We start from the raw sequence: 17,678 nt of genomic DNA, 5'->3' as shown, positions 1-17,678 counted from the left end.
TTATTATATTTTTCAACTAGATGTCTTGTAACTTGTATAAATAGGATGGTATTGAGTGACTACTTACAAAATAGAACTAAAAATTTGTACTAATTTATATGTTGATATTCATTTTTTTTATTGTATCACAAACATGTGTAGTGTGGTAATTTTCTTGTTGAACCCTTCATGAATAATGATTAATGTAGTGCCAGAGTACTAGTTGTGAGTTGTATACCAATAAACTAATTATTAATGAAAATATAGTCAAAAGATAAATGATGTATCTTTTTGCTTGCTTGAAGATTTTATCAAAAATCACCAAATTTTCTAAAGCTGCTTTGTTGTTGAGAAGGATGCGCTTTGCGAGAAAAGAGTTAGTTGGAGTTTCTACCAGGCACTCGCGAGCTGTACATCAATAAATTAGTGACTCGGAGGAGGAGAGGATACAAAATAGATGACTCACTTATGTTAGGAAACACTATGAGATTTAAGGGGAACTCGAGGCTAGTGTATGTTTGAGAGAGCGCCTAGCAGATGCTTGGAGAATTGGTATGGCATATGATGTTAGCGATTCACTAGGCACTACTGGACGGACGCTGACGAGATGTGGTAGTGCGGAGTAGGCACACAACGCGGGTCGAGGGTCATGGTCAGGTTGTGTCCGTCCGCACCATGCATGTTTCTGGCTTTGTCCTTGATGCACACAGGTTTGTTGCACGACAAGATAAAAATAGTTAGACACTTTGGCTAGTTATTATCTCTTTCCTTCATTGAACTTGTGAGAAGGAAAGCTGGATTAACCAATTTTTCTTGAATTAAATTCATTCTTATTAGTATAAACAAAATGTTTAAAATTGAGATCTTCAGTTTTTTGTGTTACACTTTTTAACTAGATGTCATGTAACTCGTACAAAATAGGATGGTATTAAGTGGCTACTTATAAAGGAGAACTAAAAATTCATTGTTATTTATGTTGTGATATTTGTTTTTGATTTTGTCATGAACATATATAATGAGATAATTTTCTTGTTGAACCTTTCATAAATAAGATTAATGTAGTACCATATTAGTAACTAATTATTAATAAAAATATAGCCAAAACATAAGAGATGCATATCTTTTTGCTTGCTTGAAGATTTTATCAAAAGCATATAAAATTTTCAAAGCTATTTTATTATTGAGAAGGAAACGCTTTGTGAGAAAAGAGTTGTTGCAGTTTGTACCAGGCACTCATGAGTTGTATATCAATAAATTGACTCGGATGAGAAGATAAAAAAATAGATGACTCACTTACATGACACTATGAGACTAAAGGGGAAGAGAGCGCAACAAATGCTTGGAGGGTTGGTATGGCGCATGATGTTAGTGATTCACTAGGCACTACTGGACAGACGCTGACGAGATGTGGTAGTACGGAGTAGGCTCACAATGTGGGTCGAGGTCCGGGGGTAGGCCATGTCCATCCATGCAGTGCATGTTTCTGGCTTTATCCTTAGTCCACATAGGTTTGTTGCACGTCAAGACAAAAAATGGTTAGGCAGAAATGAATTGTTGCAGTTACTTCTACCAAGCACTCACGAGCTGTATATCAATAAATTAGTGACTCATAAGAGAAGATACAAAATAGATGACTCACTTATGTGAGGAAACACTATGAGATTCAAGGAGAACCCGAGGAGATGACTCATTTATGTGAGGACTCACTTAGATGACTCAGGAGAGTTGGTATGACGCATGATGTTAGTGATTCACTAGGCACTACTAGACGGACGCTGACGAGATGTGGTAGTGCGGAGTAGGCACACAACGCGGGTCGAGGGCCATGGCCAGGTTGTGTCCGTCCGCACCATGCATGTTTCTGGCTTTGTCCTTGGTGCACACAGGTTTGTTGCACGTCAAGACAAAAATAGTTAGGCACTTTGGCTAGTTATTATCTCTTTCCTTCATTGAACTTGTGAGAAGGAAAGCTGGATTAACCAATTTTTCTTGAATTAAATTCATTCTTATTAGTATAAACAAAATGTTTAAAACTAAGATCTTCAGATTTTTGTGTTACACTTTTTAACTGGATGTCATGTAACTTGTACAAAATAGGATGGTATTAAGTGGCTACTTATAAAGGAGAACTAAAAATTCATTGTTATTTATGTTGTGATATTTTTTTTTGATTTTGTCGTGAACATATATAATGAGATAATTTTCTTGTTGAACCTTTCATAAATAAGATTAATGTAGTACCATATTAGTAACTAATTATTAATAAAAATATAGCCAAAAGATAAGAGATGCATATCTTTTTGCCTGCTTGAAGATTTTATCGAAAGCATCCAAAATTTTTAAAGCTATTTTATTATTGAGAAGGACACGCTTTGTGAGAAAAGAGTTGTTGAAGTTTGTACCAGGCACTCATGAGTTGTATATCAATAAATTAGTGACTCGGATGGGAAGATACAAAAATAGATGACTCACTTACATGACACTATGAGACTCAAGGGGAAGAGAGCACAACAAATGCTTGGAGGCTTGGTATGGCCCATGATGTTAGTGATTCACTAGGCACTACTGGACGGATGCTGACGAGATGTAGTAGTACGAAGTAAGCGCACAATGCAGGTCGAGGACCTGAGGTAGGCCATGTCCATCCATGCGGTGCATGTTTCTGGCTTTATCCTTGGTCCACATAGGTTTGTTGCACATCAAGACAAAAATGGTTAGACAGAAAAGAACTGTTGCAGTTATTTCTGCGAAGCACTCACGAGTTGTATATCAATAAATTAGTGACTCATAAGGGAAGATACAAAATAGATGACTCACTTATGTGAGGAAACGCTATGAGATTCAAGGAGAACCCAAGGAGATGAGTCACTTATGTGAGGACTCACTTAGATGACTCACTTATGCTTGGAGAGTTGGTATGGCGCATGATGTTAGTGATTCACTAGGCACTAGTGGACAGACGCTAACAAGATGTGGTAGTGCAGGGTACACGCACAATGTAGGTCGACGGCTAGGGCCAAGTCGTGTCTGTTTGTGTGGTGCATGTTTTCTAGCTTTGTTCTTGGTGCATACAGGTTTGTTAAATGTCAAAACAAAAATGGTTAGGCACTTTGGCTAGTTATTATCTCTTTCCTTTACTGAACTTAAGAGAAGAAAACTAGATTAACCAACTTTTCTTGAAATTAAATACATTCTTATTAGTACAAACATAGTATTTAAAATTGAGATCTTCAATTTTTTGTGTTACACTTTTAATGGCAGCCAGGATCATTGGTCCGTCTAGGTACTACCTCCTAGGCATGAAGCAATAATCAAGCAAACATATCTTAAACTTATAGAAAGAAAGATGCAATGCCAGGGGTGCTATAATAACTTGAATATATATCTTACTAGTAGCAATAAAGTATTTAAAATCATTTATATGAAATCATGCTTATTTATGTCTTGAGATATCTATAGGATTTCATATAACTCTTACAAAATAGGATAGTTTTTTGTCTACTTTGAAAGGAGATCTAAAAATTTCTAGACATTGTTTTTATGTATAATAGGGTCTGATTTTCTTGTCGAACCCTTCAGGAGTAATGGTTATTGTAGTAACATATTATCAATAGACAGTCATATATACCAATAAATGATAAACGAATTATTAATAGAAAGATAGCCAAAGAAAAGAAGATGTATAAGATTTTATCGAAAGTGTCTAAATTTTCTAAAACTATTTTGTTATTGAGACTGGCACACTTTTGCGAGGAAAGAGCCTATTGCAGTTTCTACCAACCACTCACGAGTTGTACATCAACAAATTGGTTAAGCGCATGGTGAAGTTGCTTGGGCCAGGAGGCACCAGAATCAGCCAGGAACTGCCTCCCAAGGCATGAATCAAATATGCCCTAAACTTGTGGAAAAGAAAGATATAGTGGCAGTCGTGCTAGAATTTAAATATATCTTACTATTATTTAAAAAAATTTATCTAAAAAACATGTTGACGGTGTGTGTTTTGGAGAGCGCAACATATGCTTTGGAGAGTTAGTGTGAGACATGATAAAAGATGTATATGTTATTATGTTTGTAATTGTTTGAATATTTTATCACTAAAGCCACTTTCTCTTTGAAACTATTTCTAAAACCACTTTATTGTTGAGACGGGTTGGGAAGGGGCTATTGCATTTTCTACCGGCAAATTAGTAATTCGATCAGAGAGGAAGAATGATACTAAATAGCTGATGAGTCGTCACTTAAGCGATACAAAATAACTGATGAATCGTCAATCACTATAAAAACAACTCTAAAAGACTCTCTAAATCCTTCCTAAATATTAGGAATAGAAATTTTAGTGAAAAGTTATCCTCCATCATCTAGGGCCAAGCAGTACTGAACAGACGTGGACTAGGGCCAAGCCATGACCATCACCGTTCCTGTTGCTGACCTATTCTAGGTCCAAATATGTTTGATGCACGTTGACACAAAAAGAGATAAAACTAGCTATGTCCCTTCACAAAAAGGTTGTTTGGTTGAGTGTGTGGTGAAAAGTTTACATGCCTGGCAGCGTCTTCAGGTGGCCAGGTACTGTGTCCCAGGGTGTCAAGCGAATATGCCCTAAATTAACTTATATAAAAGAAAGATGTATTGTTTGTCGTGCAAGAATTTAAATATATCTTAATATCACTAAACTTAAAAAAGTGATGATTTATGTCTTGAGATCTCTGTACGATTTTCCGTAACTTGAAAAAATTAGGATGGTCCTAAGAGGATACTCCCGCCATCCCAAAAAGATCACATTTCTAAAACAACAGTCTTTTGGGACAGGGGAGGAGTACTTCGAAAGTAGATCTAAAAATATATACTCATTTATGTGGTGATATTTTTCAATGATTCAGTCATAAACATGTGTAGTTGAACTCTTCATGAATAATGATAAATATAGTAGCATATTATCAGAAGTGAGTGTATACCAATAAACCAATTATTAATAGAAGCATAGAGCCAAAGGATAGAAGATGTAGACATCTTTACTTGCTTGAAGATTTTATTGAAAGGATCTACAATGCCTAGAGGAGGGATGAATAGACGTATATGAAAAATTTTAAACACAATCTTGAAACAACATATTAGCACTTGTTAGAAGTTTCAACAGTTTGGGCCAAAACTTTCAATGACCGTCGGAAGTTCCAACGCAAACTTGTCAAAATCTTAGACACCCACGAAAATAGGAAACCAGAGAGAACATTAATTTCAAGTTTAGATCTGCTTTTTACTCCACTTCCTAGTAGATTGATGAAAATGTTGAACCACTTCCTTGGCCTCAGAACACGTCCAAATGGTAGATTGGGGTCGAACCCTAAGAATGATATTAAGAGAGAAAGAGACAACAAAGAACAACTGATTCCAAGCAATCAAAACAATAACAAGCACGCGAGACATAAGGACTTATCTCAAGGTTCGGCCACCCTACTAAGGAGTACCTACATCCTCATTGTCAAGATGACCACAAAGGTTAGAGTCTTTTCCACCTCCTTGTCTCTCCCAAGCAACCAAAAAGGTCAGTTCCACCATTGGAACTTCTGATGATCAGAAGTTAGGAGCCAACTTCCAACGGCCTCAACCTAGGGCTGACTAAGGGTACGTCGAGACTTTTGACACTTGTCAGGAGTCCCAAGCATCAAAACTTACGAGAGAAACTCTAGAAATTAGCCCTAAGTGCTAGTGTAGTGATTGAGTGTCTCTCATATGATTTTATTTATATACTTGAGCAGTCTATCTTCTTTAGACCACCTAGAATTACATCCCTCTTTATATTATGGTGAAACCTAAACTCATATTCAAAACATAAAGTGAATTTTAAACTACTTGAGATCTAACGCCTTTAATTCAAACTTCGAATTGAGGGGTGCCATTTAGTCTAAGCCATCACTTAAATCTTCCAAGTGACTAAAATCTACAATATTACTTGATAAACTTGTTACTCCCTAAATTTGGATGTTAACGAGAGCCTAACATAAGGGTATGTTAAGTGCCTAGAAAAAAGGAAGCTGAACGACAAACCTCCTAACCGATTCCATGGATACCCATCGGGTACGCTTGTACGTACCCTCTAGTGTAGTTAGGGCAAACATGAGCACGTTTGTAGCCACTTCTCAAGGCTCTGAGGCTCAGTGACGGCCCCAGGCTACCAAACGATGATAGTCCGAGCCTAGCCTCCACCGCAGCGCCCACTCAAGCTAGCACCTAGGTGGCAACCGATGTCCTAACCCTCAGCTAGAAGCCGATCCAAGGAAATGTTAGGCACCCAGAGCTTGACAGGTATGGAGATGCTACACCGTCGGCTCATTCAACGACCACGAGGCCTTATCGACCACTCCCCTGGCAGGGTCACGCAACGGGCGTGACACATCAGGACAAAGAACTCCGTGGGCTCACCAAGGAAGCCTCAAGAAGGCTCACCTAGGGGAGGCCGCATAGTGGCAGGTAGCCTCTTATGGTCAAGTGCCTGATTGTGGCAACGACATTAGGGACAATTGTGGAGTTGTCGGCTCCCTCCTAGACGACAAGACAACATCTAGCAACCCGAAGTGAAGGACACATACACCTAGTGTATAAACCATAGACTAGAATAGGAACCATGTACACCATGCCCTCCTTGGAATATAAGGGGAGACACAACTTTCCATAGAGGGGGCTGAGGGGATGCATCCCAACTCGAAGAACTCTAGGATAGCACCGAGCAATCCCTATCAATCTCTCTTGATTTTCATCATTGCAACCCCTGATTAGGCATTCAAACCAGGATAAACCGATCTGTCTTTCTTTCGTGTTTTGAGTGTCCAAGCCACCGAAGACCTACACGTACACCGACCTTCGATGAACAATTCTAATGCTTGCCTCGGTTATGAACCTGCGCCCAATCTTAATTTTTTTTGGCAAGATTGAAAAAACTGCCCTCCAACATCTCTCTATCTTAACTCCAAACCTTCCCGCACTTAGGAAAATCAAACTAGTCGCACAGAAATATACGCGCACATATCGATCGACCAATCTGGAGGTGGAAGGATGTGAGTAAGAACAAAGAGTAGGACAAGGTTTCCAATGCAAATGTACAAGATAGAAAGAAAATATAAAAATAGTTAAGGTGATTTGAAAATAATCTAGGATTCCTGATGCAAAATTGTAGGAGCAGGATTTTAGAAACTGTTTGGAGAAGCTCAAAAAATATGCTCCCAACTTTTTTCTCTAAATGGAAAACTCATTGATTTACCAATTGATTTTTTGGGAATTATTGGAGATGCTCTAATAAATTGCTACTTAGAAGGAGAGCTAAACCAATTATGGTCATGTGATAATATCCTATTATGATTCTGTAAAAAAACATGCATAGTGAGATCACCAATCTCTTAGTGAACCCTTCACAAACAATGTTTAATGCAGTAGCACACTGCCACAAGTGAGCTACATACCAACACACAAAATGTTGGTTGAAGCATAGCCACAAAGGAATAAAGATCGACGTATATGAGTTTTCTTGCTTGATTTTAAGCATCCAAAATTTCTACAAACTACATTTTGTTTAGAGTGGTGCACACTGGGAAAAAGAGCTATTGCAATTTGTTTCAGATACTAATGAGTTTTACATCAATAGTACATTGGTAACTCAAAGGACGTGAGGCTAGTGCATGCTTGGGGAAGAGCGGTTGATGCTATAGGAGAGGTTTTTTTTTTGACAACTGCTATAGGGGAGTTGGTTGCGGTGAAACAAAGTAGGCACGCCGCAAGAAGCAAGCCGAGGGCTAAGGGTTGGGCAGTGTCGGTCGCCGTGGCTCTCCTATTGCTGGCCTGTCCACATAGGTTTGTTGCATGCTGAGATTAAATGGGTTAAATTGTCTATATCCTTCCTTCATAACTTATAGAAAATAAGGTTGTACTGACCGTTTGCTATCTTGGTAGTAGTAACAAAATATTTAAAATTGTCTATCTTCATATAAAAGTGTTTCTTCATGTCTTATGATTTTTAGTAGGATTTCAGGTAACTATTAGAAAATAGGATGGTTTTAAGTGATTACTTAGAAACGAAAGCTAAAAAATTGTATTCATTAATGTGATGATATCCTCTTATGATGTTCTTAAAAACATGCATGGCCAGATGTCTTTGCTTGCTTGAAGATTTTTTAAGCCGTATTACTTGAATTTTAATATATTAGTAGTAGCAATAAAATATTTAAAAAATGTGCTTATCTCGACATAACTCTTAGAAAATAGGATGATTTTGGTGGCTATTTAGAACCGAGAGCTAAAAACTTGTAGTCGCTAATTAATGTGATGATATCCTCCTATTATTTCCGGGGATCTGTTACCGCCGACGATGGAGCGCAATCGAATTCCTGAAGGCTCGGATCCATTGCCCCGGGACGAGATTACATCGCGTATGAAACAAACGAAAACTAATGGGAGTGATTTGCGGTGTTATCTGATCACGCCAATAAACGACTGAACCAAACAGCTCCTAAGAATGGCCAGCCTAGCTTATACGCGCAGAATAATTGGGCTCAAATTAAAGCTTAGCAGACCTCATTTCCAATTCCAAATAGGAATCTCAACGTACTTCGAATTGTTGGGCAGAGCGTGCACATGTCTGATTTCACAGCCCAATCAACAACAACAGACACCCAAAGCAGCTATTGGTCTCTCGATGCCAAACCTCCCCACACCGAAACATTTGGATTCTGATTCAAAATAATGTTAGCCAAACGTCAAGCGCATCGGCGATAACACTGCTCTATGTTGTAATCAACAAATAATAGTACGCCAGCTAATAAGCGTTCAGTGGCAGAACCTGTATAAGCATTGAAAAAGCTGTTGAAACATACCCAGCTGATGTATATATTTATCACACTTACACTTATGAGGTGTCATCATGTTTGCGCGGCCCCCCTTAATCAAAATTCCTGGTTCCACCATGTTAAGTGATGTCATTTCACATTAAGGTTCAACTGGAGTTCATACTTCATAAGCACAGAGAAAGCGACTACCAAATAATTTACATTTGGGATAACTAGTCTGAGATGGGGACTTTGCAAGTTGCTTTATTGTGCCCATAGCCCTTGCATCTGCTGCAGCGCACTGCTCTTTTGATTGCAATACGCGGATCAGCTGGCTTTTCCTTTGGTCTGCCCACTTGTCTTCGGGTCAGAATGGGGCTTGAAAGTAATGTTGTGCCCTGTGATGGGTCACCTGCTGCAGTAGGTACAAAAACATCAGGTATTGGATTTATGGACATGGCATAAGTCAAGCGGTAACATTCCGTTGTGAAATACTTGGAGCAGTAGTCAAGTGGACACTGCTCAGTACGGTCAAATACCGCAATTGCATGCGAGCATGGTATCCCAGACACATGCCATCTTCTGCAGGTGCACTCCCATGTATCAATGTTGACAACATTGACTGAGTCATCGCACACCTCAAACACATGACCATTTCCATCATTTCCAGTTGAACAAACAACACTGAGTGTGAGAGCTTTGTTCATCTGTTCCTGAAGTTTCTGATTGGCTGATGGTGTTAAGACCTCTGTCCAGGTATTGGAAGATTCCCTGCGTGTATACATCATCTCCATTAGGTTGCATCTGATCGTGTCAACCAACTGCACTACTGAGAGCTCATATCTGCTAGGAATCCAATCCGAAATTGTCTCAGAAACATTGCAAGTGTACTGGCCAAGTCGTGACCCTTTGAAAAAGGCATCTGACCACCGCTCTGGTTTAGTTTCCAAAAGCCATTCAGCAAGCTTATCAGATTCAGTTTTGATGAGTTCAACATACTGATTGAATTCATCAACTTTGCATGAATAAATGGCTTTCTCAAGATGTGCAACCATCATATCTTTTACTTCTTCACTCCAACTGCCGTCCAACTGCTGCTTGAATTCTTCAATAAAACAGTTGACATGGTATCCATGATAACTATCTGGAAATATAAGTGAAACCTCGTCCCACAGACCATTCTTACCATTAGATATGAATGTTATTGCTCCAAGTGCAGGTAATGAATCATTTAGCTGCTCAAGAAACCAATGCCAATTTTCTTGATTCTCATCATCCACTACAGACAGTGCAACAGGGAAGATATCACCTTCACCATCAACTGAAGTAGCAGCTAATAGCTTCCAGTGTTTATTTGATCTGACAGAAATCACATCAAGAAAGAGAAGATGCCTGCAACCATGCTCAAAACCATGAAGGGAGGCATGGAATGCAACAAAAAATCGAAACTTCGAATCTTCCAAGGTCACTACTGTTGCCACACTTCCAGGGTTGGTCTCAACAACCCTTTGGCAAAACCAAGGTAGCTGATTGCATGCCTCTTCATCTGAGCTGTAAAGTTCTTTTCGGGCTATTGCTTTACCACGCCAAGCTTGGGAGTAGTTGAGGCACAATCCATATTCACGTTGGAGATCATTCGCAATATCTCTTGGCCTGTAGTTTGGACTATCACGTATTTTTTCCTTAATAACACTAGCAACCCATTTCTGAGATGCCAAACGATGACTTTTGATGGTCTCTGATTCACAAGTATGAGTACCAAAAACTTTCTTGACCATGAACTCCTTTGAATGAGACTTTGATGCATGTATACGCCATGCACACCCTCCATCAGTACATTCTGCGGTTACACGAGAAGAGTCATTCTTGACAAATTTGTAATGAAACCTATGAGCAATGGCATACTTGTGTAATGCATCTCGGAATTCCTTTGCACTTTGAAACACTTGACCAGCTCCTGTGATTGCATTCTCCCAGCTAGCACAAATCTTTTGCCGCTTGGATCCATCTGGAGTAGTTGCTATCACAGCACAATCTGCAGGAGCGTCAGCGCCTGCAATGGAGATCTTCAGCCTGCAAAAATGTACCACATCATTTTTGGAAAGCTACTACGAAGGATACTTCTCCATTCAGAATTATACCTGTTGTCAGCCTTCTTCATGACATATATGTAAGTTGTTTCTGACTCCGCATGGAATTCAACCATGCGCTTCAAGTCTTTGTCATTTGATATTGAAATCAAAGTTTTGTCATTTCTCGGAAGGAAGTACTTGAACACATAGGAATCAAGTTTGAGATTATTGAGTGTTGAAGATATTTCATGTTTAAACGCTTTAAAGGCCCAATCACTCTTCACATGCATAGCATGAGCCTCTCCACCATAATAGGACATCCGTCCATCATCATCTCTTGAAAATTCTCCACCTACTTGAAGAACAGCAACAATTTGCCTACTTCCCATTACTCGCTCCTTCCTAAGAGGTCCCTTAAGTTAGGCTACACAGAGAAGAAATTCCTAGTCAGCTTCGATGAATTAATAGCTGCAATATTGCTCAGTGACAAATTAGTTTTCAAACTTACACAGGAATGGTTAAAAGATAGAAATATCATACTGCCATTATACACAGGGGATAGAGTGCAGAACTGCAGCATGTGCATGGACCAGTCTTACATGCATATCATTGGAACTCTACACCATCTAATATACAAAAGACCCAGCTAAAAGTTATAGTTACAGAAAATAGAAGTAAGGACCTTGTAGAGGTGCAGGAAGAACAAGATAGAGAATAGAATATATGGTTCAACTGAGTTTTTCCATATTTGATTTTTAAAAATCAGACTCAAAAGGAGAAAATCCTAAGATGACCCCATCCTAATTAACTGCAATAGTTCTATTCAAGCCAGGTCAGTACAATAGAGTGAAGTTAAAGTTAATGAATGAATGATTTGAGTGTACAAGTACGACACATCAATTTACTAACTATACATGGCAACTCACTCTGAAATTACAGCATATGGTAGAAAAATACCAAATAAAGAAGAATCCATAATCAAAAGATCATACATGCCCCACGGTATAAAATACCGCAATGCAATTTTTTAGAAAATAACAATTGGCACTCGTCAATCAAAATAGGATGAATAATGCAATTTTTAGAAAATGGCAATTGGCACTCGGCACTCGTCAATCAAAATAGGATGAATAATCACTAATCAGGAAAGAATACTCACTGTCCGGCTCACTGTGGGAGCAACAGGGCAAGGGTAGAAAGGCTTGGCCGCTTGAGGCCTGGGCGCCTGGCGCCCTGGCCAGCTGGCCAGTCGTCGCTGGCGGGCCGGGCAGGCGGCAGGCAACAGGCCGCAGCCGGCCAGGGGCAGACCTCGTTGGCCGGCAGCCAGAGGCCAGATCTGCACTGGGGCGCCGGGAGCCGGCCGGCCGGAGACTTGGTGGCTGCGGGCTAGCCGAGAAGGCGAGGTCGGCCGGACGGGTTCGAGGGGTACGGGCGCCGCCACGGAAGACGGAGACGCGCGGTCGTCGGGAGCCCGTGCGGCGTGCCGGCCTCTGTTCGTTTTTCTGTTTTCTTGAGATCGTTTTTTTTTCCTGCCCAGGATTTTACCCCCGTTTTTTTTCTCTCTTTGTGACTGTACCCACGCGATTTTAAAAGGAAAAAGTCTAGGTACATAGCAACTGCAGCGGCCCAGCCCTTAAATTTTTATTTACATGCTATAATAAAAAAAGTAGAAACTCAAATTAAGACTCACCTCCTAAACAAGTAGGATATGAGGGTCTAGATGTGAGGGGCTGAAACTATAATTTGGGAGGACATGGAAAATGGGAGCCCAAGTAGGAGGTGAGTTGGAGTTGATTTTTTTATATCAAGTCTCTAGATTTAGAATAGGGACTTGAGCGTAGTCTACTTCACCCCTAAACTATAAAAATTAGATACTCTATCCCTTGAATTTTTTAAAACATGTCAAATAACTCTCTCGAGTGGTTTTGTCTTTTTTTATTTATTTTCACCGAATCTTTTAAAAAATCATAACAAATAAAAAAAATCATAAAATGAAAATCCAATTTTGTTGGACTTACATAGTGAATGTATAATATAGTATACTTTAGTATAAAGTTTTTGCTGTAACTTTAAATCTATATTTTTCTGTAGTTAATTAAAATAATTCATATATGCGGTTTTTATGGTCCAATTATAGTGGGCTTATTATTGTATGTTTGAACTATGGTAAAAATTTCATATTTATTAGATCACGTATAACTTAATTATAGATAAAACTTAGATTTAACAAGAACAAAGCTAAATAAATCTATAACTAAGTTATACTTGATCCAATGAATATGAAATTCTTACCATACTTCAACCAGATAATAATTAGCTCGCCAGTAAATTTCACCATTATTGGACCGTAGAAACTGCATATATGAATTATTCTAATTAATTATAGAAAAACATAGATATGAAGCTATAACAAAAATTTTATACTAAAGCATACCGTATTATATGTTTACTGTGTAGATCTACTCAAGGAGACTCCAGCAAGATTAGATTTTCCATTTTATGTCTTTTATCTGTTTTATTATGACTTTTCAAAGATTCAACATAAATAAATAAATAAATAAAAAGGAAAAGGACAAAACCACCCTCCAAAACCGCTTGAGGGGAAAATTTAATCAGTTTAAAAAAGTTCAAGGCAGAATATCTGATTTTATAATTCGATGAGTAAATTAGTCTATCCTAACTAGTTTAGAGGGTTATATAAACTTTTTTCATTTTGAAATGAAGCAGGCGTTTGCCTGATTTGGATGTTCGTGACTTAAAGTGGAATAAACAATTTAAAAGGAACCGTCTACCCAACAATTGATTGTTTTAGTTCTCCTAACAATTGAATTTTTCTATTGACCGGTTTGATTTGGGCAGCTAAAGTAATCAGCTAAACTTTAATCCATTTAGTCACTTTTTACCAAACACATGGACTAAACGAGATTAAGGTCTTGTTTATTTCCCTAGGTGAAAAGTTTTTGGGTACCGTAAGACTTTCATTTGTATTTATTATGAACTAACTAGGCTCAAAAGATTTGTCTCGTAAATTACAGAGAAATTGTATAATTAGTTATTTTTTCATTTACTCTATGCATGTGCTGTGATGTGACAGAGAATCTTGAAAAAGATTTTGGATTTTAAGTATAACTAAACAAAACCTAAAAAAAGAGCTAAAGTTTAGTCATCAAGGGGAAGCTAAACTGGACTAAATGGAGCTAAACCTCGCCTTTTAGTCTAATTTAGCCAAACACCCTGACTAAATTGGACTAAAAAGGCTTCTTTTAGCCATCTAAACCAAATACCCAATAACTAAAGTTTAGTCCACGATTTAGCTACTAAAGTTTACCAAGGTAAAACCAATCAGGCCGTGCACCATCTTCTAGCTACATTTACATTGTTTTATTACTATATTTATAGTAGTTTATTTGATATAATTTATTGAACATAGCGACGTAATTTAGAGATTATATAACTTTTATATCTATAATCTGCATATCTCAGAAAAATATATGTCAACCTTTTTAGAAAAAATTACAAATTATTTCTAAGGCCTGCAAATACCAGAGAAATATTCGCCAAATTGTTCGTAGAAAAAAAAATACAAATATTCACAGATCGAATCGCGGAGGGGAAGGAGCCCACGCAAGCACCGAGGACGGCCGCGCCCGCGCCGACGATGGGAGCAGCAGCCGCGGCGGAGGGCGGCATGGGGGGCGGCGGTGGCGGACGGCTGATGCCAGGGGGAGGCCACGGCCGGCCGGATGGCTGCTCGCCTGCTTGCACCAGAGGATTGAGAGGGAGAGCTGCTCCCACCCGGTGCCGAAGCCGAGCCCCGACCTCCTGCGGCGGTGCTGCAGGACGTCGAGCACTTGAGTTATAGGAAGTTCAACTGTGGAGGCTTTTGGCACATAACCATGCTCTGGTACGAGGAGCAGGAAGTGTTAAGTAGGAGAATGCAATCAGGCTCATGGTGAAACTGACAAGCTCATTTACCACTAGGAAAGAACTATCTGCAGAGTCTGTGTATCTCTCATGGAAGAGACGAACAGGGAACAATACGTTAAACAGCAGCTACCAGTGCACACAAGTCACGAAAGTTTGGTGGTTTACAAATTGGACTCCTTTTGGCATTGCAGATTTGCGGTGTCTTTTGCAGTTTTTTTTTTAATACCTGTATTGGAATTGTAGATTTGCGGTGGCTATTTGAAAAGGAAGCACAGATTTGCCCAAAACATGCCCAATTGGATCGGTTCACCTGTACTTAGTCAACGATGTTTTTCTCTTACGATAAATCAATAAACACTACTCTCAGTCATAACTTTTCACACAAACGAATATGCTCTGTGTAGTCCTCGATTTGGTCATGAGAATGTATTTTATTCTTATCTATATATAAAGTATACCTGTTACTACGATTTGGTTGTCTACCATATAATTTATTATTTATTATTATTTATTCCTTACTTCCGTATACCGCTTTTCCATCCTCATGAAGCCACGTCGACTCTTAATGCAGCCCGTCCGATTTATACTGGGCATGTTGCCCTTTCGCGTCTCATACATGGCAATTTCATGTCTGTGCAACAAACTGACGGCTACCTCCAACAGCAATAACAATTCTGGATTCTTAAATTGAACATCACAAAGGCTTTTGATTCTGTATCCCGACCTTTCCGGAGATCATTGAGACACTTGGGCTTCGCAGTCCTATTTGGGGGTGATATCATTATTGGGTTATTACCTTCAGCTTTCACTCAGGCACTCCTTAATGACAGTCCCGGAGAAGCAATTTCACATCAACAAGGACTTAGACTGGGAGACCCACTGCCTTTGATTCTTTTCATCCTGGTCATGGATGTTTTCAGCTATATGGTTAAAAAGGCATCTGAGATGCAACCACTAGCTAGGACGGCCTTGCAGCACCACATCTCATTATATGCTGATGATGTGGTGATTTTTCTACGACCTTTGGCAAATGACGTTGACATTACACTAGGCATTCTTCACCTATTTGACAATGACTCAGGGCTGAGAATAAATATGCAAAAAAGAAAACTTTTTTCCCATACAGTGCTCATAGGAAGTAGGCCTTTTTACAGCACCATCTCCCCCTGCCAACTTTTGGACTTTCCTTGCAAATATACCAAGGGGTTCCCCTCTCACCGTGCAAATTGAACAAGTAGCAACTCCAGCCAATAATAAACCGAATTGCAGATATGCTGCCTGGTTGGAAAGTTGAGCTGCTCACAAGGCCTAGCAAAAAACTGGTGGTTTAGTTTGTGCTCACATCCATGCTGGTGTATTTAGCCATGGCGATGGATCTTCCTCCCTAGGCCCTTAAAGGCATTGACAAAATCCGACGAGGCTTTCTTTGGAGAGGCCAGAAGGATGTGAAAGGGGGACACTACCTGGTGGCTTGGCCTAAGGTCACCGGGCCAACTGACCTTTGTGGTCTTGGTATCTACAACCTGCAGCAATTGGGTTGGGCCCTTAAGATGCGATGGCTATGACTATAGAAGAGAGAATATGATCCACTGTTGGCATTCTTTCAAATACAGATTCACTCCTCAGCAAAAGGCTTTCTTCTCATTGGCCATAATTTCAGAGGTTGGCAACAGCAAAATAGCCTGTTCTGGACTGATAAGTGGCTGCATGGTCAGAGTGTAGCCCAACTGGCACCTAAGCTTTTTGGGATACTCTATAAGAGAGCAAAAAAGAGGACAATTCATGAAGCTCTTAATGAGTCAAGATGGGTTCATGATATTCAGGGGCACTTACAGCGTGTTAGAATACCTCAACTTATGAGATTTGCTATCAGAGGTAGCATTACAACCTGAGGTGGATGACTCATATTTGGTGGTTCTCTACCTCATGAACATACTCTGCGGAATCTGCATATGAGGGGTTCTTTGGAGCCATGCATTTTGGCCTATGAGAGAGAATTTGGAAAAGCTGGGCACCAGGTAAATGCAGTTTTTATGTGGTTATTAGTGGCAGACAACAGGTGCTGGACAGCAAACTGCCACACAAGAAGAGGGTTGCCTCATCCTGAACACTGCCCGCTGTGTGATCAAGATGAGGAAACAATTGACCACATGTTAACCTCTTGTGTTTTCTCCCGCCAAGTATGGTACAGGGTTCTACAGAGTCTATAGGATCTGTCCCCCCATCGTGCAGATATCTCTTTTGACAGCCGGTGGGCGAGTAAAAGCAATAAAATTGATGGTAATGCAAGAAAAGGGTTTAACACCATTGTTATCCTTGGAGCTTGGTCACTATGGAATCATCGTAATCGATGTGTCTTCGATGAAACCAACCCTAACCTTGAGGATGTTTTGGTATGTCCGAGAGATGAGTTGCACCTTTGGAGTTTGGTCGGTGCTCGAGGAGTTTCACATCTCCTGGTGCTAGTGCCTACCAATGAGTGATTGGATTTTATTTTGGTCAAGTGTCAGGATTCTTAATCTGCTAGTGAGAGGCTTGTACTAGATTTGAGTGTGTGGGTGTGGGTTTATGTGTGGTGCTGTAACACCACCTTTTTTTATTCTTTTTAATATAATGATACACAACTCTCATGCGTGTTCGAGAAAAAATATTACATGAGAAGATATTATTTGTTGTAGAAGTTGTCTCTCATAAATTTTCAAAATAATGTATCAGTATCACCTGTATTTGTATGGTGTCTGTTCTTGAAGTTGAAAATTTTCTGTTATTGGCGATAGAATTTGCCGCAGTAACTTTGTGAACCCTAACACCTGTGTTATTTTTTAAAAATGTAATAATGTTAATCTATATATATATATATATATATATATATATATATATATATATA

The 17,678-nt window shown here is 39.4% G+C and overlaps 1 protein-coding gene across 1 annotated transcript; it reads right to left on the bottom strand.

Annotated features, from left to right (window-relative positions):
* On the bottom strand, positions 8,735–12,408 carry LOC8079455. The gene is made up of 3 exons (XM_002451653.2): positions 12,024–12,408; positions 10,934–11,288; positions 8,735–10,865 (listed from the first exon to the last, which is right to left on the bottom strand). Exons 2-3 carry the CDS (start codon positions 11,251–11,253, stop codon positions 9,026–9,028), a joined length of 2,160 nt encoding a protein of 719 aa, XP_002451698.1. The 5' UTR covers positions 11,254–11,288; positions 12,024–12,408; the 3' UTR covers positions 8,735–9,025.

The sequence above is a fragment of the Sorghum bicolor genome, chromosome 4 (assembly GCF_000003195.3).
Source record: "Sorghum bicolor cultivar BTx623 chromosome 4, Sorghum_bicolor_NCBIv3, whole genome shotgun sequence".
NCBI classification, from domain to species: domain Eukaryota; kingdom Viridiplantae; phylum Streptophyta; class Magnoliopsida; order Poales; family Poaceae; genus Sorghum; species Sorghum bicolor.
The sequence above is the reverse complement of the archived record's forward strand: the minus strand, read 5'-3'. Positions and strand labels throughout refer to the sequence as shown.

Bases quoted from the DNA above. Each gene is read 5' to 3' on its own strand.
- LOC8079455 (XM_002451653.2), bottom strand. From the start codon at position 11,253: ATGGGAAGTAGGCAAATTGTTGCTGTTCTTCAAGTAGGTGGAGAATTT. The intron at 10,866-10,933 runs GTATAATTCTGA...ACATTTTTGCAG, and splicing joins ATGAAGAAGGCTGACAACAG to GCTGAAGATCTCCATTGCAG.